The 20723-nt window shown below is 37.7% G+C and overlaps 1 protein-coding gene across 2 annotated transcripts in view; it reads right to left on the bottom strand.

Moving 5' to 3' along the window:
• The window catches only part of ATP2B1 (ATPase plasma membrane Ca2+ transporting 1), a 136630-nt gene that overhangs the window by 42426 nt on the left and 73481 nt on the right, over positions 1-20723 (bottom strand). For both annotated transcript variants that reach the window (XM_061205850.1, XM_061205851.1), the window contains exons 3-6: positions 18603-18800; positions 4784-5038; positions 4570-4695; positions 866-1006 (exon numbers count right to left, since the gene is read on the bottom strand). In XM_061205850.1, the coding sequence (XP_061061833.1) occupies positions 866-1006; positions 4570-4695; positions 4784-5038; positions 18603-18800 (720 nt within the window). The remainder of the gene's footprint in view (positions 1-865; positions 1007-4569; positions 4696-4783; positions 5039-18602; positions 18801-20723) is intronic.

The following is a 20723-nucleotide window of genomic DNA, read 5'->3' as shown; positions in this document are numbered from 1 at the left end:
TTTAGTGAGGCATTTATTTTATAAGATCTCAAAATACTTACGTGTGTGAGAGAAATATGGGCTTACTAGCCCAAGTAAAATTAAATAAATCTAAGCAGTTAAACCACAGTAAAGTGCTGTTGCCCTAAAGGGAAAAACTCTTGAGTAAAGGGTGAGGAGGGCTTTTTTAAAAAGGGGACATACCCCCCAACTAAGTGATCCTGAGCTATTTCCCTATGTATAACAGCTTCTTATAAGATCCTTGTGGATAAACTATGGTTATCAAGTTTGCTGATAATAGATCCCCTTGGAGGGACAGCAGATACAATGGATCAAGATTAAAAATTTAAAACCTTGATATCTAATGATGGGCTGAATATAACAAGACAAACACATGAGGTGTCAAAGTGAAGTCTTGATCTTATGTCTAAAAACCAAGTACATTAAGTACAGACTGGGAAATGTGAGTAGTAGAAAACTTGAAAAAGATGAAAAGCTCAATGAGGCCAAAAAGTGATATGGTTGACAAGGAAAGCTACTGCTGAAGTAGCAAAAAAATAAGCAAAGGAAGTGGGAGTTTAATTCATTTTGCTGGTCAAATGACAGGGAGATTTTAAAGTCTTCAAGGAGATGCTGAATTCATCTGGCTATGGTAAAGCAGGATTGATATCTTCCTTCATAAAGCCCTCCTCGGACTACTAAGTCTTAAAAAAAAAATTCCCCCTCCATCAATTCTACCACTTGAAGGTACTATGTTGGGTAACTAATTTTTTGTAGAACTCTTCATTTCAAAATCTTATGAAACAGTGCATTTTTTGGATGAGTTCTTACAATCTAGCTGCCGTATTTCCAAATGCCAATTCTTATAGCATATTGCTATCCTTACTTTTCTTTTCCTTTTTCTTCTCATCTTTCTTCTCTTCCTCTTCACCTCCAGCTCCAAGTAAGGTAAAGATAATTCCAGTTTGAGAATTTATACCCACAGCAGTAACTACCATTCTTCCAGAGCCTTCCATTACATGAGTACCTACGACAACAGAAAATGTGTTTTTAAAATTCAACAAGACATTAAATAAAACCTAAATTCTTGTGCTTAAGGTTTTAAGTCTGTTATAAGTCATCTGAGTTCAAAGCTCACTCTACCACTCATTTATCATGTGATACTGGGCAAACTGTAACATCTCAATTACTAGCCCATAAACGTGGATAGCAGTACCTATACTTTGTAAAAATGAGACACAAATTAAGTCTGTAAGTGTGAAGTGTTTGGCACATTGCCTGAAATTTTAGGGGTTCAATGAATGTTCAATATTTAAATTATAACTGTATTATTATTATTAGGGACAATTCACTTATAAAGAAATGTGCTTACAACAAAAAGGATCACACAGCAACAACTGACATATTCCCAAGCCAACCCCACCACCTCTCCCTAACCCAGGTTTTCATGCCAGCCCACCTAGATCACTGCAACAGCTGCCTAGCTAGTTTCTGTCTTTCCAGTTCACCCTGAAATAAGTTTACCCTTCCTAAGATGTGAATTAATCATAAGCCTCTCATGGCTCCAAAACTTCTGACCCTCACTGCCTACTGGATAAAGTTCAAAGTCTTCATATGGAGACCAAACAACACTCTGAACTTTTTCATCCATTAGCCTAACATAAAACTCCATTACAAAAAGCTGGGGAGCAGAGATGGGAACACTGACTGCATTCTGACTCTGTCCCTCACAACAGTCTTGCAAGCAGCAGGCATTAGTATTCTTATTTCCTAGAAACTTGCCCAAGGTCACACAACTATTAAGTGACAAGGCAGATTCAATTCAGCTCTGTCAGAGGACAGAGGGAATCTTCTTCTTATGATATAACGTCACTAAGGTTGCTCACAACTCTCCAACCTGTACGACCACACCTCTGCATCTTTCCCTCACTCATGAAAAGGCTTCCCACCTCTCTAATATTTTTATGATTTTAAGTAACTTTCAAAACTTAACTCTTTTTAATATACTCAATAAAGTCTTCTTTATAGTTATCACTTATTTATTTGATCTCCTAGTTTACAACCACCTGGAGGGCAGGGTCTGTAGCACGTACTATACCATCCTGCGTACCAAAACAATGTTCAATTGTTATTTGCAAAATAAGATCGTAAAGCATACGTACCTACTCCAGTACCTAAGAATTTATATTTGGCTATTAATTACTAAGTAATTTATCCAATATGAATTTTTTAGGCCTTTGATTTTTTTGCTTTAAAAAATCTATATTCTGACTGTTTCACTAATTATTAGCTTCTTTGCCAGTAAAAATGCAAGGGAAACAAGAAATTAAATTAAGGACAGTGAAACAATATTTACTGAGCAAGGACTAAATGTAAAAGACAGTTTGTTTCTTTTAACAATTCTAGCTTTCAGCAAATTTCAATTTTTTATGTTCTGTTCTTCTCTACCACAGGTAATCAAATGTTGGCAGCTAATATGCTCAGGCAAAGTAAACAGTTTTTGTTCTGGTCATATCCCTACCGCTAACTGAATAACTGCTTTTAAATATCTAAATTTAAAAAGCCAAGAACAGCAGTGAGAGATGGCATCATGAGAATAAATTTAAAAATAAATGCATTTCATGTTTTCAGTACATTTTTGGAAGATGGAAATAAATGCAGAAAAACTTTCCCACCCGTACTGTGATAAGGGACTCCAGAAAGTTATTTCAGTCTTTTCTTAAACATGGAAAATTTATAGACTCCTCTTGGTATACTTGGTGTGTCGGGAACCTGAGTCTACAAAAACTTACCAGCCATCTCTGTTAAAACAGAAAAGGACCAAGGTTCCGTTAAAGGATGTCATTCTGAAGAGCTAAGCATTGTGTGAATAAGCTAGATGTACATCAAAGCCCATGAAGTATACAAAGTATACAAAGTATGGCAAAAAGGCAAGAGGAGACTACCTCAGTTCACCGAACACTGTGGCCTGGTCAGTCTATGGCAGTTAGGTATGACCAGCTAGCTTCCCTCTCCTTTGGAAAAATCATAGATTTTACTTGGCTAACATTAACCACAGTTTCTTAGAAGTATGGCAAGGAATAAGTAAAATAAGTATACATTAAACTTAAATACATTATATATCCAAGATATTTCTATTTGGAATGAATTTCAAGCAGAGCAATATAAAGAAAAATTCAAATAGAGTAGGAATGTTCTTAGTAGTGCAGGATATTGAAGGTATACAAATCCCAAGATTTTTTCAAAGAAACAAAAGTCTATATTAAAATGAAACTTTCCCTGTATTTATAATGCTGTTTATAAATGTATATACATGAAATTACTCTTTTAGTGGTGGGACGTTTTACAATAAGCCTTTTGGCATATATTTACAAATCTTAAAAAGGTAATAGTTAAACTTAGGTATGTGCCCCGAAGTTGTGATTCTAACTTAACTGACCCTTGTCACAGGTTTGACTTTGGTTTCAGTAAAACCATGTCCAACCAATTAGAATATAAAGTTCACAGAGAAGAAGTGAAAAAGTATAGCTGCCAAGTTATTAAATATTTACATAAGCAGAATCTCCTTACAATGTAGGAAATGTTAGCATTCCATTAACATCTGAAAATAATAATTAAAGACAAATAGGCAACATTTTCTTACTCCAAATCTAGTATAACTCAATCTAAAAATATATTTAAACCAAATGTCTTACAAGCAATTTTGTAAATTCTATAAAGAACACTAGAAAATTAAGAGTAGGAAACTGAAAATCAAAAGTTAAGGAACTGGTGTAATTTTGGAGACAAGTTGTGGTACTCTGGTTTCCTTTCATGTAGCATCTTAGAAGGCAGCTTGTAATTTTTTTCATCATCCCTTCCATTTCATTTCCAATTAACCTTAGGTCTAGCTATCAACAATTAAGCTGTTGTAAAAGCCTCCTAAGTAGACACCCACCTCCCCTTTTCAGACAGTACCCTCACCTACACAAAGCCTTAGATTTTCAGAACATGTCTTAACCGTGTGCAAATTCAGTTCTGCCTAGTAGATGTGGTACTACTCCTGGACCTATTTATTATTAATCATATTACCTTAGATAAACAGTTAATGTCTCAGACTCATTCCTCAGTAGTTAAATGAGGGAGCAAGATTAGGTTAACTTTAAGGATTTTATGAGTTGTTTTTTTTTTTTTAATCCTATCCTTTGTAGACCATCATAGAGAATTCATTAATTTGTTTTAAACACACAATCATTCTTTAATTTTATATTACAATAGCCCTTAAGAATAAATGTAAAACAGATCAATTTAACAGAGATCATTAGGCTTATACTTTAGTTTTATCATTATACTAACATTAACTAACACCGACTCTCAAATCTCTTCATTTTTTTGGACTTGGGTTCCTCATTTGTAAAATACAGTTCTGGATTTAAAGATCTCTAATGTCTCTGCTGACTTACAAAAGAAAGTCTCTAAGATTTATAAGGGTAGAAGCTAACATAAAATACAGAATCCTCTTCACATTACTGGCTCTTCGGGGAACTGTTTGCTGACAGTGGTATATAGTTGAGGAGGAGGAAAAAGTTCAGTTATAAAAGAAATTCATACCTGATAAAAGTAAGGGATCCTTATCTAAAGACTTCTTAACATGATCAGATTCACCAGTCAACGAGCTTTCATCAATTTTAAGATCATTGCCTTGAATAAGTATGCCATCAGCGGGAAGAAGATCACCTAAAACAAAATAAAGGTACGCTAAACTGTGAACAAGATTACAATACCATCACATCATGTGTAAGATGCACTGCCCTTTTTTACTTACCATATTTCACTTGAGCAATATCTCCAACTGTAATGTCAGCTACAGGTATCTGAATGACCTGACCACCCCTGATGACTGTGAACTTCTGTTCTTGTTCAATTCGACTCTGCAAACCTCTAAACTGTTTTTCCTTACTCCAGTCATTGAAAGCTGTTACTAATACTACACACACTACTGACAAGAGGATCGCAGCTCCTTCAATCCAACCAGTTTCACCTTCACCTTCTTCCTCTCCAACAGAAACGTCTCCACAAACTATTTGGAAAGAAAGAAGATGCTTATCAAAAAAGATTCTGAATTGATGGCAACAGATATGTAATTATAATGTTTATATGCCCCGTTAACTTCGCTTACAGCTCTAAACACTTTATTGATTCAAAGCATTCCATAATGATGATGATGATTACTCTGTTAATTTCAAGTTCCCTGCCTCTGAGGATTCTCATCTTTATGGTAGGGAGGCAGTCTAGGGTACCTGTTAAGAGTGAGGACACTGGGGAAGATTAACTCTCGACCCTAAGGCAAGTTACTTATTTTTGAGACTCAGTTTCTTCATCTGTCAAATTAGGAGACCACCACTTACGGCAGAGTTGTTGAGAGAATTAAATGCGAAGACACTTGTAAAGAAGGTAGAACAGTGGCTGAGACATCCTTCATACTCAACCAATAGTTAATGCTATTACTACATATAGTAGGCAAGTCGTACATGGAAAGTTAAGTATTATGTGTTTACCCATGAACCATGCTTATTTACCATATCAGTTTCACTGGAGTATGATAAAAGCTTGACTTTCATAACATAAAAATTTAAGCAAAGTGCTACTCATTCATTCAACTATTTGAGCACCTACTTTAGGTGCCAACACTATTTTCAAAGCTAAGGGTGTAAGAATGAATAAGACATATAAGCTCTTTCTCCTCAGGGAACCTATACTCAGACTGGTAGGTGTGAATGGGATATGAAAAAATCAGATAATAAAACACAAATAATTAACTTCAGATATCGTAAGTGCCATGAAGAAAATAAAATATGGTGATGTGCTAGCAAATGAAAAAAGAGGGCTAACTGTGGTTGGGTGAACAGAGAAGGCCCCTCTGAGGTGTCCATGACATTTGAGCTAGGAGCCAAATGATATGAGGGAACTAGCCATATAGATTTAAGGGAAGAGGATTTCAGGGAGAAATTAAAGTCAGCACAGAGGCTCTATGGCAAAAAAGACTTTAGAAAAAGACAGAGGCGGAGACAAAAGAAACCTCAAAACTGTAGGGCCAGTAATGGTGAAGAAAGAACAAGGACGGTGCTTTTTGAACTTTGGGCTGTAATCTATTTGTGAGTCTAAAATCAATTCAGACCTTCAAGATGGCGGAGGAGTAGGACACGGAGATCACATTCCTCCCCACAAATATATAGGAAATACATCTACGTGTGGAACAACTCCTACAAAACACCTACTGAATGCTGGCAGAAGATCTCAGACCTCTCAAAAGGCAGAAAACTCCCCACATACCTGGGTAGGGCAAAACAAAAAAAGAAAATACAGAGACAAAAGAATAGGGACGGGACCTGCACCTCGGGGAGGGAGCTGTGAAGGAGGAAAGGTTTCCACACACTAGGAAGCCCCTTCACTGGTGGAGATGGGGTAGCGGGGAAGCGGGGGGGAAGCTTCGGAGCCACGGAGGAGAGCGCAGCCACAGGGGTGCGGAGGGCAAAGCGGAGAGATTCCCGCACAGAGGCTCGGTGCCGAGCAGCACTCACCAGCCCGAGAGGCTTGTCTGCTCACCCGCCGGGGCGGGCGGGGGCTGGGAGCTGAGGCTCGGGCTTCGGAGGTCAGACCCCAGGGAGAGGACTGGGGTTGGCGGCGTAAACACAGCCTGAAGGGGGCTAGTGCGCCACAGCTAGCCGGGAGGGAGTCCGGGAAAAAGTCCAGACCTGCTCAAGAGGCGAGAGACCATTGTTTCCGGATGCGCGAGGAGAGGGGATTCAGAGCACCGCCTAAACGAGCTCCAGAGACGGGCGCGAGCCGCGGCTATCAACGCGGACCCCAGAGACAGGCATGAGACGCTAAGGCTGCTGCTGCAGCCACCAAGAAGCCTGTGTGCAAGCACAGGTCACTATCCACACCGCCCCTCCCAGGAGCCTGTGCAGCCCGCCACTGCCAGGGTCCCGTGATCCAGGGACAACTTCCCCGGGAGAACACACGCGCATCTCAGGCTGTTGCAACGTCATGCCAGCCGCTGCTGCCGCAGGCTCACCCCGCATTCCGCATTCCGTACCCTTCCCTCCTCACAGCCTGAGTGTGCCAGAGCCCCCTAATGAGCTGCTACTTTAAACCCGTCCTGTCTGGGCGGGGAACAGACGTCCTCCGGGGACCTACACGCAGAGGGGGGGCCAAATCCAAAGCTGAACCCCAGGAGCTGTGCGAACAAAGAGGAGAAAGGGAAATCGCTTCCAGGAGCCTCAGGAGCAGCCGATTAAATCTCCACAATCAACTTGATGTACCCTGCATCTGTGGAATACCTGAATAGACAATGAATCATCCCAAAATTGAGGAGGTGGACTTTGTGTGATTTTGTCTGTATAGCTTTGATTTAACCATTTGTCCTAGGGTTCTGTCTGTCCGTTTTTGTTTTTTTAGGATAGTTTTTAGCGCTTGTTATCATTGGTGGATTTGTTTTTTGGTTTGGTTGCTCTCTTCTTTTTTTTATTACTTTTTAATTCTTTTTGTACTTTTAATAATTTTTTTTTAATTTTAATAACTTTATTTTATTTTTCTCTTTCTTTCTTTTTTTCTCCCTTTTCTTCTGAGCCGTGTGGCTGACAGGGTCTTGGTGCTCCGGCCTGGTGTCAGGCCTGAGCCACTGAGGTGGGAGAGCCAAGTTCAGGACACTGGTGCACCAGAGACCTCCCGGCTCCACCTAACGTCAAACAGCGAAAGCTCTCCCAGAGAGCTCGATCTCAACTCTAAGACCCAGTTCCACTCAACGAGCAGCAAACTACAGTGCTGGACATCCTATGCCAAACAACGAGCAAGACAGGAACACAGCCCCATCCATCAGCAGACAGGCTGCCTAATATCACAGTAAGGTCACAGACACCCCAAAACACACCACTGGATGCAGTCCTGCCCACCAGAAAGACAAGATCCAGCCTCATCCACCAAAACACAGGCACCAGTCCCCTCCACCAGGAAGCCTACACAACCCACTGAACCAATCTTAGCCACTGGGGGCAGACACCAAAAACAATGGGAAGTATGAACCTGCAGCCTGTGAAAAGGAGACCCCAAATACAGTAAGTTAAGCAAAATGAGAAGACAGAGAAACACACAGCAGATGAGGGAGCAAGGTAAAAATCCAACAGACCAAACAAATGAACAGGAAATAAGCAGTCTACCTGAAAAGGAGTTCAGAGTAATGATAGTAAAAATGATCCAAAATCTTGGAAATAGAATGGAGAAAATAAAAGAAACGTTTAACAAGGACCTAGAAGAACGAAAGAGCAAACAAACAATGATGAACAACACAATAAATGAAATTAAAAATTCTCTAGAAGGAATCAATAGCAGAATAACTGATGCAGAAGAACGGATAAGTGACCTGTAAGATAAAATAGTGGAAATAACTGCTACAGAGCAGAAAAAAGAAAAAAGAATGAAAAGAATTGAGGACAGTCTCAGAGACCTCTGGGACAACATTAAACGCACCAACATTCGAATTATAGGGGTACCAGAAGAAAAAGAGAAAAAAGAAAGGGAATGAGAAAATATTTGAAAAGATTATAGCTGAAAACTTCCCTAATGTGGGAAAGGAAATAGTCAATCAAGTCCAGGAAGTGCAGAGAGTCCCATACAGGATAAATCCAAGGAGAAACATGCCAAGACACATATTAATCAAACTATCAAAAATTAAATAGAAAGAAAAAATATTAAAAGCAGCAAGGGAAAAACAAACATTAACATACAAAGGAATCCCCATAAGGTTAACAACTGATCTTTCAGCAGAAACTCTGCAAGCCAGAAAGGAGTGGCAGGACATATTTAAAGGGATGAAAGGGAAAAACCTACAACCAGGATTACTCTACCCAGCAAGGATCTCATTCAGATGGGATGGAGAAATTAAAACCTTTCCAGACAAGCAAAAGCTAAGAGAATTCAGCACCACCAAACCAGCTTTACAACAAATGCTAAAGGAACTTCTCTAGGAAGGAAACACAAGAGAAGGAAAAGACCTACAATAATAAACCCAAAACAACTAAGAAAATGGTAATAGGAACATACATATCGATAACTACCTTAAATGTAAATGGATTAAATGCTCCCACCAAAAGACACAGACTGGCTGAATGGATACAAAAACAAGACCCATGTATATGCTGTCTACAAGAGGCCCACTTCAGACATAGGGACACATACAGAGTGAAAGTGAGGGGATGGAAAAAGATATTCCATGCAAATGGAAATTAAAGAAAGCTGGAGTAGTAATTCTCATATCAAACAAAATAGACTTTAAAATAGACTATTACAAGAGACAAAGAAGGACACTACATAATGATCAAAGGATCAATCCAAGAGAATGATATAACAATTGTAAATATTTATGCACCAAACATAGGAGCAGCTCAATACATAAGGCAAATGCTAACAGCCATAAAAGGGGAAATTGACAGTAACACAGTCGTAGTAGAGGACTTCAACACCCCACTTTCACCAATGGACAGATCATCCAAAATGAATTACAAAAGGAAACACAAGCTTTAAATGATACATTAAACAAGATGGACTTAATTGATATTTATAGGACATTCCATCCAAAAACAACAGAATACACTTTCTTCTCAAGTGCTCATGGAACATTCTCCAGGATAGATCATCTCTTGGGTCACAAATCAAGGTAAATTTAAGAAAACAGAAATCGTATAAAGTATCTTTTCCGACCACAACGCTATGAGACTAGATATCAATTACAGGAAAAAAATCTGCAAAAAATACAAACACATGGAGGCTAAACAATACACTGCTAAATAACCAAGAGATCACTGAAGAAATCAAAGCGGAAATCAAAAAATACCTAGAAAAAAATGACAATGAAAACACGACGACCCAAAACCTATGGGATGCAGCAAAAGCAGTTCAAAGAGGGAAGTTTATAGCAATACAATCCTACCTCAAGAAACAAGTAACATCTCAAATAAACAACCTAACCTTACACCTAAAGCAATTAGAGAAAGAAGAACAGAAACGCCCCTAAGTTAGAAGAAGGAAAGAAATCATAAAGATCAGATAAGAAATAAATGAAAAATAAATGAAGGAAACAATAGCAAAGATCAATAAAACTAACAGCTGGTTCTTTGACAAGATAAACAAAATTGATAAACCATTAGCCAGACTCATCAAGAAAAAAAGGGAGAAGACTCAACTCAATAGAATTAGAAATGAAAAAGGAGAGGTAACAACTGACACTGCAGAAATACAAAGGATCATGAGAGATTATTACAAGCAACCCTATGCCAATAAAATGGACAACCTGGAAGAAATGCACAAATTCTTACAAAAGCACAACCTTCCAAGACTGAACCAGGAAGAAATAGAAAATATAAACAGACCAATCACAAGCACTGAAATTGACACTGTGATTAAAAATCTTCCAACAAACAAAAGCCCAGGACCAGATGGCTTCACAGGCGAATTCTTTCAAACATTTAGAGAAGAGTTAACACCTATCCTTCTCAAACTCTTCCAAAATATAGCAGAGAGAGGAACGCTCCCAAACTCATTCTACAAGGCCACCATCACCCTGATACCAAAACCAGACAAAGATGTCACAAAGAAAAAAAACTATAGGCCAATATCACTGATGAACATAGATGCAAAAATCCTCAACAAAATACTAGCAAACAGAATCCAACAGCACATTAGAAGGATCATACACCATGATCACGTGGGGTTTATCCCAGGAATGCAAGGATTCTTCAATATATACAAATCAATGTGATAAACCATATTAACAAACTGAAGGAGAAAAACCATATGATCATCTCAATAGATGCAGAAAAAGCTTTCAACAAAATTCAACACCCATTTATGATAAAAACCCTCCAGAAAGTAGGGACAGAGGGAACTTACCGCATCATAATAAAGGCCGTATATGACAAACCCACAGCCAACATTGTTCTCAATGGTGAAAAACTGAAACCATTTCCTCTAACATCAGGAACAAGAAAAGGATGTCCACTCTCACCACTATTATTCAACATAGTTTTGGAAGTTCTAGCCACAGCAATCAGAGAAGAAAAAGAAATAAAAGGAATCCAAATCGGAAAAGAAGAAGTTAAGCTGTCACTGTTTGCAGATGACATGATACTATACACAGAGAATCCTAAAGATGCTACCAGAAAACTACTAGAGCTAATCAATGCATTTGGTAAAGTAGCAGGATACAAAATTAATGCACAGAAATCTCTTGCATTCCTATTCACTAATGATGAAAAATCTGAAAGAGAAATTAAGGAAACACTCCCATTTACCATTGCAACCAAAAGAATAAATACCTAGGAATAAACCTACCTAAGGAGACAAAAGACCTGTATGCAGAAAACCATAAGATACTGATGAAAGAAATTAAAGATGATACAAACAGATGGAGAGATATACCATGTTCTTGGGTTGGAAGAATCAACATTGTGAAAATGATTATACTACCCAAAGCAATCTACAGATTCAATGCAATCCCTATCAAACTACCAATGGCATTTTTCACAGAAATAGAACAAAAAATTTCACAATTTGTATGGAAACACAAAAGACCCCGAATAGCCAAAGCAACCTTGAGAAAGAAAAACGGAGCTGGAGGAATCAGGCTCCCTGACTTCAGACTATACTACAAAGCTACAGTAATCAAGACAGGATGGTACTGGCACAAAGACAGAAATATAGATCAATGGAACAGGATAGAAAGCCCAGAGATAAACCCACACACATATGGTCACCTTATCTTTGACAAAGGAGGCAAGAATATACAATGGAGAGAAGACAGCTTCTTCAATAAGTGGTGCTGGGAAAACTGGACAGCTACATGTAAAAGAATGAAATTAGAACACTCCCTAACACCATAACCAAAAATAAACTCAAAATGGATTAAAGACCTACATGTAAGGCCAGACACCATAAAACTCTTAGAGGAAAACATAGGCAGAACACTCTGACATAAATCACAGCAAGATCCTTTTTGACCCACCTCCTAGAGAAATGGAAATAAAAACAAAAATAAACAAATGGGACCTAATGAAACTTAAAAGTTTTTGCACAGCAAAGGAAACCATAAACAAGACGAAAAGACAACCCTCAGAATCGGAGAAAATATTTGCAAATGAAGCAACTGACAAAGGATTAATCTCCAAAGTTTATAAGCATCTCATGCAGCTCAATATCAAAAAAACAAACAACCCTATCCACAAATGGGCAGAAGACCTAAATAGACATTTCTCCAAAGAAGATACACAGATTGCCAACAAACACATGAAAGGATGCTCAACATCAGTAATCATTAGAGAAATGAAAATCAAAACTACAATGAGGTATCACCTCACACCAGTCAGAATGGCCATCATCAAAAAATCTACAAACAATAAATGCTGGAGAGGGTGTGGACAAAAGGGAATCCTCTTACACTGCTGGTGGAAATATAAACTGATACAGCCACTATGGAGAACAGTAAGGACGTTCCTTAAAAAACTAAAAATAGAACTACCATACGACCCAGCAATGTCACTACTGGGCATGTATCCTGAGAAAACCATAATTCAAAAGAGTCATGTACCACAATGTTCATTGCAGCTCTATTTACAATAGCCAGGACATGGAAGCAACCTAAGTGTCCATCAACAGATGAATGAATAAAGATGTGGCACATATATACAATGGAATATTACTCAGCCATAAAAAGAAGTAAAATTGAGTTATTTGTAGTGAGGTGGATGGACCTAGAGTCTGTCATACAGAGTGAAGTAAGTCAGAAAGAGAAAAACAAATACCGTATGCTAACACATATATATGGAATCTAAAAAAGAAGGAAAAAAAATGGTTCTGAAGACCCCAGGGGCAGGACAGGAATAAAGACGCAGACGTAGAGAATGGACTTGAGGACACGGGGAGGGGGAAGGGTAAGCTGGGACGAAGTGAGAGAGTGGCATGGACATATATACACTACGAAATGTAAAACAGATAGCTAGTGGGAAGCAGCCACATAGCACAGGGAGATCAGCTCGGTGCTTCGTGACCACCTGGGGGGGTGGGATAGGGAGGGTGGGAGGGAAATGCAAGAGGGAGGAGATATGGGGATACAGTATATGTATAGCTGATTCACTTTGTTATAAAGCAGAAACTAACACACCACTCTAAAGCAATTATACTCCAATAAAGTTGTTTTTAAAATAAATAAATAAAATAAAATAAAATCAATTCAGTGGCTCATGACCAGAATTTTGAAAAATGAAACAGAACAAAACAGAAAAGGATATACATGTAGTAAAGGTGAACTGTTTTTTGATAGCTTACTTTGGTTAGTTTTAAATTCACATGAAGGAGTATGTTCTTCTTTGTTCCTATGTAAAGTTCTTTCTTACTGAGCGTTGAGCTAAAATCTCTGAAAGTCAATGGTTCTCTTAGGAAATGCAGAACAGGAAATGGATTATTCACAAGAAAATAATGAGTAAACCAATGACACTAGAAATGATTAAAGCATATTCCAGAATAGTGAGCATGAACTGAAGAGAAGACTTGAGGTGCAAGGGTGCTGAATAAAGATGAATCAGGGAGAGGTATGTGGGACAGATAAAGGGAGAGAAGACAGAAGCTGGAGAAAAATCAATTTGCGTGAAATGGAACAATCACCATCCTCATCCAATGGGCATGATGTGAGCAATCACAAAAAATATCCCTGTGAAGATCAGCAGGATTCAGCCACCAATGGGTATAAAGCATGTTCTCCAAAGGAGATGGCTAGATGATCTACTGAGAGTGCTGGCCCCGCCATCCAAATACTAAAACTTCTATTTATTTTCAAGCTGAAGAAATAACTATGTATCATTGCATACAATAACCAGTTAAGTGAATCTATGGTTTACATTATTTTAAATAGTAGAAGCTGTAAAGACAGCTTCCCCCTACCTCTCCCCCTGCCCAGAATATCAGAGATTTGCTCTCTGAATTACATAAAGCAAGTCTGAACTCAAGAACAGATGAAGGTTGAAATACTATATTGACCACTTTCACCAACCTTGAGGCAGTGCTAAAATATTATCTTCCAAATAAAGCACTACAGTGGTCTTACTGGTTAAAAATATAAAAATGCAATACTTGGGACTTCCTTTGTGGTTCAGTGGTTAAGACTCTGCACTTTCACTGCAGGGGGTGCGGGTCTGATCCCTGGTCAGGGAACTAAGATCCCACATGCTTGCACCATATGGTCAAAAAATAAAACAAAATACAATTAAAAATATATTAAATTAAATTAAAATCAAGTGATGGCAGGGGATTCCCTTGCTGCAGATTGAAAAAAAAAAGCAATACTTTTTAATAGTGTGCAAGAATGACAGACTCATATCAGAAGATGAAATTTACCGGTCATATTTCAAGAAAAACTTTTACATAACTGGTGGATGGAAGTGAAAATAAGTATCATGATTTAGTGAGTACACTAAAATCTTCCACTTGGATTTATCTAATGTTGAGTTTTTTCCAGCTATGAGAGATATTAAAACCAAGTTCTGAAACAAAACACACTTAGACCCAAATCAGGCTAAATCAAGATTATAAAATATAATAATGTATATTCAATCATGCTATTAATAATGATGGTTTTTAAAAAATTTTATTTATTTATTTATTTATGGCTGTGTTGGGTCTTCGTTTCTGTGCAAGGGCTTTCTCTAGTTGCGGCAAGCGGGGGCCACTCTTCATCACAGTGCGCGGGCCTTTCACTGTTGCGGCCTCTTTTGTTGCGGGGCACAGGCTCCAGACGCGCAGGCTCAGTAGTTGGGGCTCACGGGCCTAGTTGCTCCTCGGCATGTGGGATCTTCCCAGACCAGGGCTCGAACCCGTGTCGCCTGCATTGGCGGGTAGATTCTCACCCACTGCGCCACCAGGGAAGCCCAATAAGGATGTTTTAAGGCTACTAAAAATCAAAAATTTAAACGTTCACCTTTTTAATCTTTAATTTCTATTTGTGTATATGTTTTAAAATGCTCACAGTATAAATAACTTTAAATATATATAATTCATAAATGCATAAATGCATCATTTGGAGACATGTGCTCATATCTTTTCTTTATAGGCTAAATAACCAAAAAAGTTTAAAGACAATGCAACAGAGGTTAAGGGAAAGGAACTGTGAGACAATTATTTAATTTTCAGCTTTAAATCTCACATGCATATGTATTTATAACTAAACTACTGAATATTTCAAAAGAGAGTGTGAAACAAGTTAGTGACATATTTCATTTCATATATAGTTCTACTTTATATTACACAGATAAAGTTAGAATGATCTTTAAATAGACAGTATTAAAGTATTTCTAGAAACTGAATCTTTTTCCTACTGATGACCATTACAAATTTTTAAGGGAGCTGCAGGGAAAAAAGAAAGTAATCTCAAAATCAAAGTTAGGAAAGGACTGTAGTTTACCAATTATACATGGAAAAAAAAAAAGTATTTTAATAATGTTTTCAGTAAAGTCCAAGTGTAAATACAATAATAAAAATCGATTTTTACTAAAGGTGCTCCCTTGTAAATATATTTGCCTGAGAGGTACACACCACCTAAATTCAGCCTATGCTCTCTACCACAGGGCAAATATGCCATTCTAAAATCCCCTACGTGATTCTTGGGTGGTATATCAAGTGTATATATTAATAGCATAAAAAAGCGGTTCTCAAAGTGCTGTTTAGGAACTCCAGGGGGATCCTCGAGGTCAAAACTATTTTTAGAATAACACTAAGATGCTATTTTGCCTCATATTTCATGAATGTATAGTGAAACTTTCCAAAGACTACATTACATGTGCTAAATACAACAAAATGAATGCAGAAACAGATGAGAATCCAGTTATCTTCAATTAAGCCAGACCTCAATGAGATACAATGACGTTACAAACACCACTACTTTTCATTATTTCATTTCAAACTTCATTAATAATTAATTATAGTAATTATAATTATATATTATAATATTTATTATTTTTAAATGCACTGATAAATATTTTTAAATTTCTCAGTTTTAATTTATAATACAGTAAATACCTACAGATATAACTCACATAATCAAAACCTCTTTGGAGTTCTCAATACTTAGAGAGTGTAAAAGGGTTCTGAGACCAAAGAGTTTGAGAACCACTAGTCGTATACAGTGACTATAGATTTATGTGGGTTATAGTGCTTATTTTCACACTAAACAGTTCTAGTAAGAAATTTTGATAATTTGGATTTCTATGACTATAGATTAACAACTAATGGATTTCCTTTTAAGCAAGTATCCACTTCTTAGTGTTAAACATAACATGATGAAAAGATACATGAAATATACTAATAAGTGTTTTTTAAAAAAGTGCAAACACTAAATAACTTTTACCATGGAGCAAAAATACCTTTATATGGTTTATTAACACCTTCTGGTAGATTTTGAGTCTCTTTAAGGGCCTTAAGACACCAACAACTCTAGATTATCTTCTCAGTTGGATCTAATACCAGTTATCTCCTTAAGCAAATATGAAAAAGGGCCTGTCACTATATCCTACAAATGAAGCAGTCTGAATTCCAAGATTTGCCCAGATCCCGTTAGTAAAAAGAACCTACTCCCACTGAAAATATTTTTCTTCAGTTTTCTTATAGTCTTGGGAAAAAATGTTAAAAGTAAAAAGTTTTTAATCATCTGCTAACGCACTCAAGTCTAGAACACCAATTCCCAGTATTCTATAATGACAGTTGGATAAACCAAGCAGTAAAGAATTTAACTGCATGTTGCTAAACGTGGTATCACCTCCCTTTCCAGATGAAAAGACACACACACTTACACATCCTCACACCTACCCACTTGTGCACACATACATATACATGAGCACCACAGACACATACACAAAAACATTAAAAAAATCTCAGAGGATATATATCAAAATGATACTCTCTAAAAAGTGGGATTTTCAGTAAATATGATTTCCTCTGAATTGTCATTTCCCCCCCTAAATTTTCAACAGCAAAACATGTACCACTTATTTAATAAATAAAAGTTTAAAAAATAATTTGGCTCAATACTGACAAGAATATTGCCTAAATCCTTTCTTATCTACATCAGTGATTCTCAACTGCAGGCAATTTTGCCGCCCCCTCATAGGATACCTGGCTACCTCTGGAGATACTCTTGGTTGCCAAGGTGACAATGAATGTTAGGGTGCAAAATGTCAACAGTGCCCCTCTGAGAAATCCTGATCTCCACAGACTTCAGCCTCAGATCCACTCGCTTATGCTGTGACCCACTACCTCCTCCCGCCCGCCCCTGCCAAAAGTTCTCTCTCACATGAGCTCTAGGCATACCTTTGAAAGAATTACTTTAAATGATTACCTAAGCCAACTTTTAGAGTTAGCAAATATTTATTAAACTCTTCATAACTTGAAAGGCAGAAGAATGAAGCTTTCACAAACAAAAATATTTTGGTGAATCACTCTTCTGATATATAAAATACTAATGGTTCACTCTATAGCTACTTAAATATAGTGACCAAAACCCAAGCTAGATCTCCAGGCAGTTATAGAATGTAATGTTGGAAATACCCATTTTAAATAATTTGCTTTAAGGGAAAAGAAGAAGAAACTTAAAAGAGAAATGAAGGGGTACTTCCCTGGTGGCACAGTGGTTAAGAATCTGCCTGCCAATGCAGGGGACATGGGATCAATCCCTGGTCCAGGAAGATCCCACATGCCGCGAAGCAACTAAGCCGGTGCGCCACAACTACTGAGCCTGCGCTCTAGAGCCCGCGTGCCACAACTACTGAAGCCCGCGCACCCTAGAGCCCATGCTCCGCAACAAGAGAAGCCACCGCAATGAGAAGCCTGCGCACCACAACAAAGAGTAGTCCCTGCTCTATGCAATTAGAGAAAGCCCGCGTGCAGCAACGAAGACCCAACGCAGCAAAAGAAAAAAAAAGAGAGAAATGAAGGACATAGAAAGATGAGAGAAAAACAAAATCATGTGCAGTTATAAGTTAAAGCAGAGTTACCATTCTATATTTTTCCACTGGTCAGAATACTTTGTAGCATAAACATTTCTAAGATGGCAAGGAAATTATCCAAATCATGTATATAACAAAATATATATAACATTTTGAGAACTTGAAAAGTAATAGATTAGGGAAAAGAATAAATTTTTGCTTTCATAATGATTTTCCAAAAGATTAAAAAAAAACACCCCAAATTAAAAACTAATTACTTCACAATAGTGTGCTAAAGAACTTAAAAATCATGATGACACATAACACATCATATATATGGCTTAGTGCTTTGCCAGACACAGCGTATGCATACATGGGTAGGTTACTTAACCTCTGTGTCTCACTTGTAAAATGGAGGTGACACTGTCTATCTTATAGGGTTACTGGGAAAATTATCTGAGGTAATATATTTAAAGAACTATTAAAAGCACTATTAGAATGATATCCAGTACAAAACAGTTAATAAAAGCTGGCCTGCTATTGTTATTATGTATTAAGTAAGCAAATGCACTGAACTTAGCATCACACGTAAGAGTCTTCCCTCCCTCCGCCCAATTTACTTACGTGCATTATCCCCTTCTGGAGGTTGATAAAAAGAAAGGCCCAATGATACTATGGCTGCAATTTCTAATATAATTAAAGTGACATCTTGTAATGCTTCCCATACTAATTGAAGAAAGGTTTTTGGCTTTTTAGGAGGTATAAAATTCTTTCCAAATACAGCTTCTCTTCTCTCTATATCTGCAGGGTTTCCACTTAAACCTAATAAAAAGAAATAAATTTAAGTGAACAGTTTTACTACTTACAAATGAAAATATTTTATTCAAAACACATTCATTCTCTACACTTTAGATTCATTACATTTAGACACAATCATAAGACCCTATCAAAATGGTTTATTCTCATGAGTTAGACTAAGTGTACATAATTTAAATCACCAAAAAACATGTGCAATGCTTTAAGAGAACATTTTAAGTAGATGACACAAGGTTGAACTAAGAATTTCCACTTTTCCAAACTGCTGGTTTTTGATCATACTGTCTTACACCATCTTATAGACTGCTAGAGACCAGAAATGACATGAGTTTGATGGTTTTATATTGGAATTAAACATTTCCCTGACCTTCACTTATGATATTTTTCCTCCAAAAGTGGGGAAGTATATAAAGATATTTATTTGATTTACTTATTGCATGTTGGTTAACTTAATAAGTGAAAGTCTTTTATTTTCATTCTTATTTGCTGAAAAACAATGAAAAGTTCATCCACTGTAAGCTCTAAAACTTCTAGTCTAAAAGGTCTGTTATAGGGAATTCCCTGGCGGTCCAGTGGTTAGGACTTTCACTGCCAGCGCCCAGGTTCAATCTCTGGTTGGGGAACTAAGATCCTGTAAGGCGTGGCACAGTCCAAAAATAAGGTCTATTATACTTCAATTGATAAAAGATTTGCAAGTCACAAAAAAAACAGGAGACTTAGGATGACCTTTCCTTCAAGTTTACTTTTTAGGATTTATTTCCAGTTAAAGAAACAGGTAGTGCTATTGACTGACCGTCACTGTAAAGGAAAAGGTACCTTGTAGGACATACTATTTATTGCCTGGAGCATGGAATTAGAAAGCTATGAAGCAAAAGGTTAAGAGAGAGCTGGATGATCAAATTTGCCTTTCCTTCACCCTACCAAGCAAGTCCTTCTCTAATTTAATCCTGCTGATCCTGTCGAGCCTAGATATATCCCAACTAGCTAATGCAAAGTATGTACATATTTACATTATTATGGGAGTATGAAAACACAGGCAGCAGTGACAAATGACATCTTTCCTTAGTTTAAGAACACTGAAGAAGGGACTTCCCTGGTGGCGCAGTGGTTAAGAATCCACCTGCCAATGCAGGGGACACAGGTTCGAGCCATGGTCCGGGAAGATCCCACATGCCACGGAGCAACTAAGCCTGTGCACCACAACTACTGAGCCTGCACTCTAGAGCCTGCGAGCCACAACTACTGAGCCCGCGTGCCACAGCTACTGAGCCCATGTGCCACAACTACTGAAGCCTGCGTGCCTAGAGCCCGTGCTCTGCAACAAGAGAAGCCACCGCAGTGAGAAGCCCGCGCACCGCAACAAAGAGCAACCCCCACTCGCCACAACTAGAGAAAAGCCCGCGTGGAGCAGCAAAGACCCAACGCAGCCAAAAATAAATAAATAAATATTTTTAAAAAAGGAAAAGAACACTGAAAAAGAGGACAGAGATACCAGGATGAAATGACGTTTAATTTATCATTATAAATTTAAATTTATAATCCATTTAACCTCAACTCTTTATTTTTTGGCAAGAATTCATTCTAAGAGAACAGCATAGGAAGAAGACAGGAAACAGCAGATCACTGTAAGGCTCTCGGCTTTAAGTGTTTCAGCTATTACTCTGGATGCAGAGGTGGGCAAAGAACAGAAGAGAGAAAACAAAGGAAGTTCATTATTAGAACAATGAGAGATGAATATACAGATCTTAAAGTAATTATTTACTTTGGTTTTTTATTTATTAATTACTTATTTACTTGTTAAAGACACCAAAAAGCTTCCAGAGAATGTTTTCACAAGCAACTGTAGCACAGTCGGGTCCACACTAGGCAGTTCAAAAAGCATCTTAGATTTCTCATGACAAAAGTCATCAACTGAAAGCTTCCACAGAG

This window comes from Eubalaena glacialis, chromosome 11, assembly GCF_028564815.1.
Source record: "Eubalaena glacialis isolate mEubGla1 chromosome 11, mEubGla1.1.hap2.+ XY, whole genome shotgun sequence".
Lineage (NCBI taxonomy): Eukaryota > Metazoa > Chordata > Mammalia > Artiodactyla > Balaenidae > Eubalaena > Eubalaena glacialis.
The sequence above is the reverse complement of the archived record's forward strand: the minus strand, read 5'-3'. Positions and strand labels throughout refer to the sequence as shown.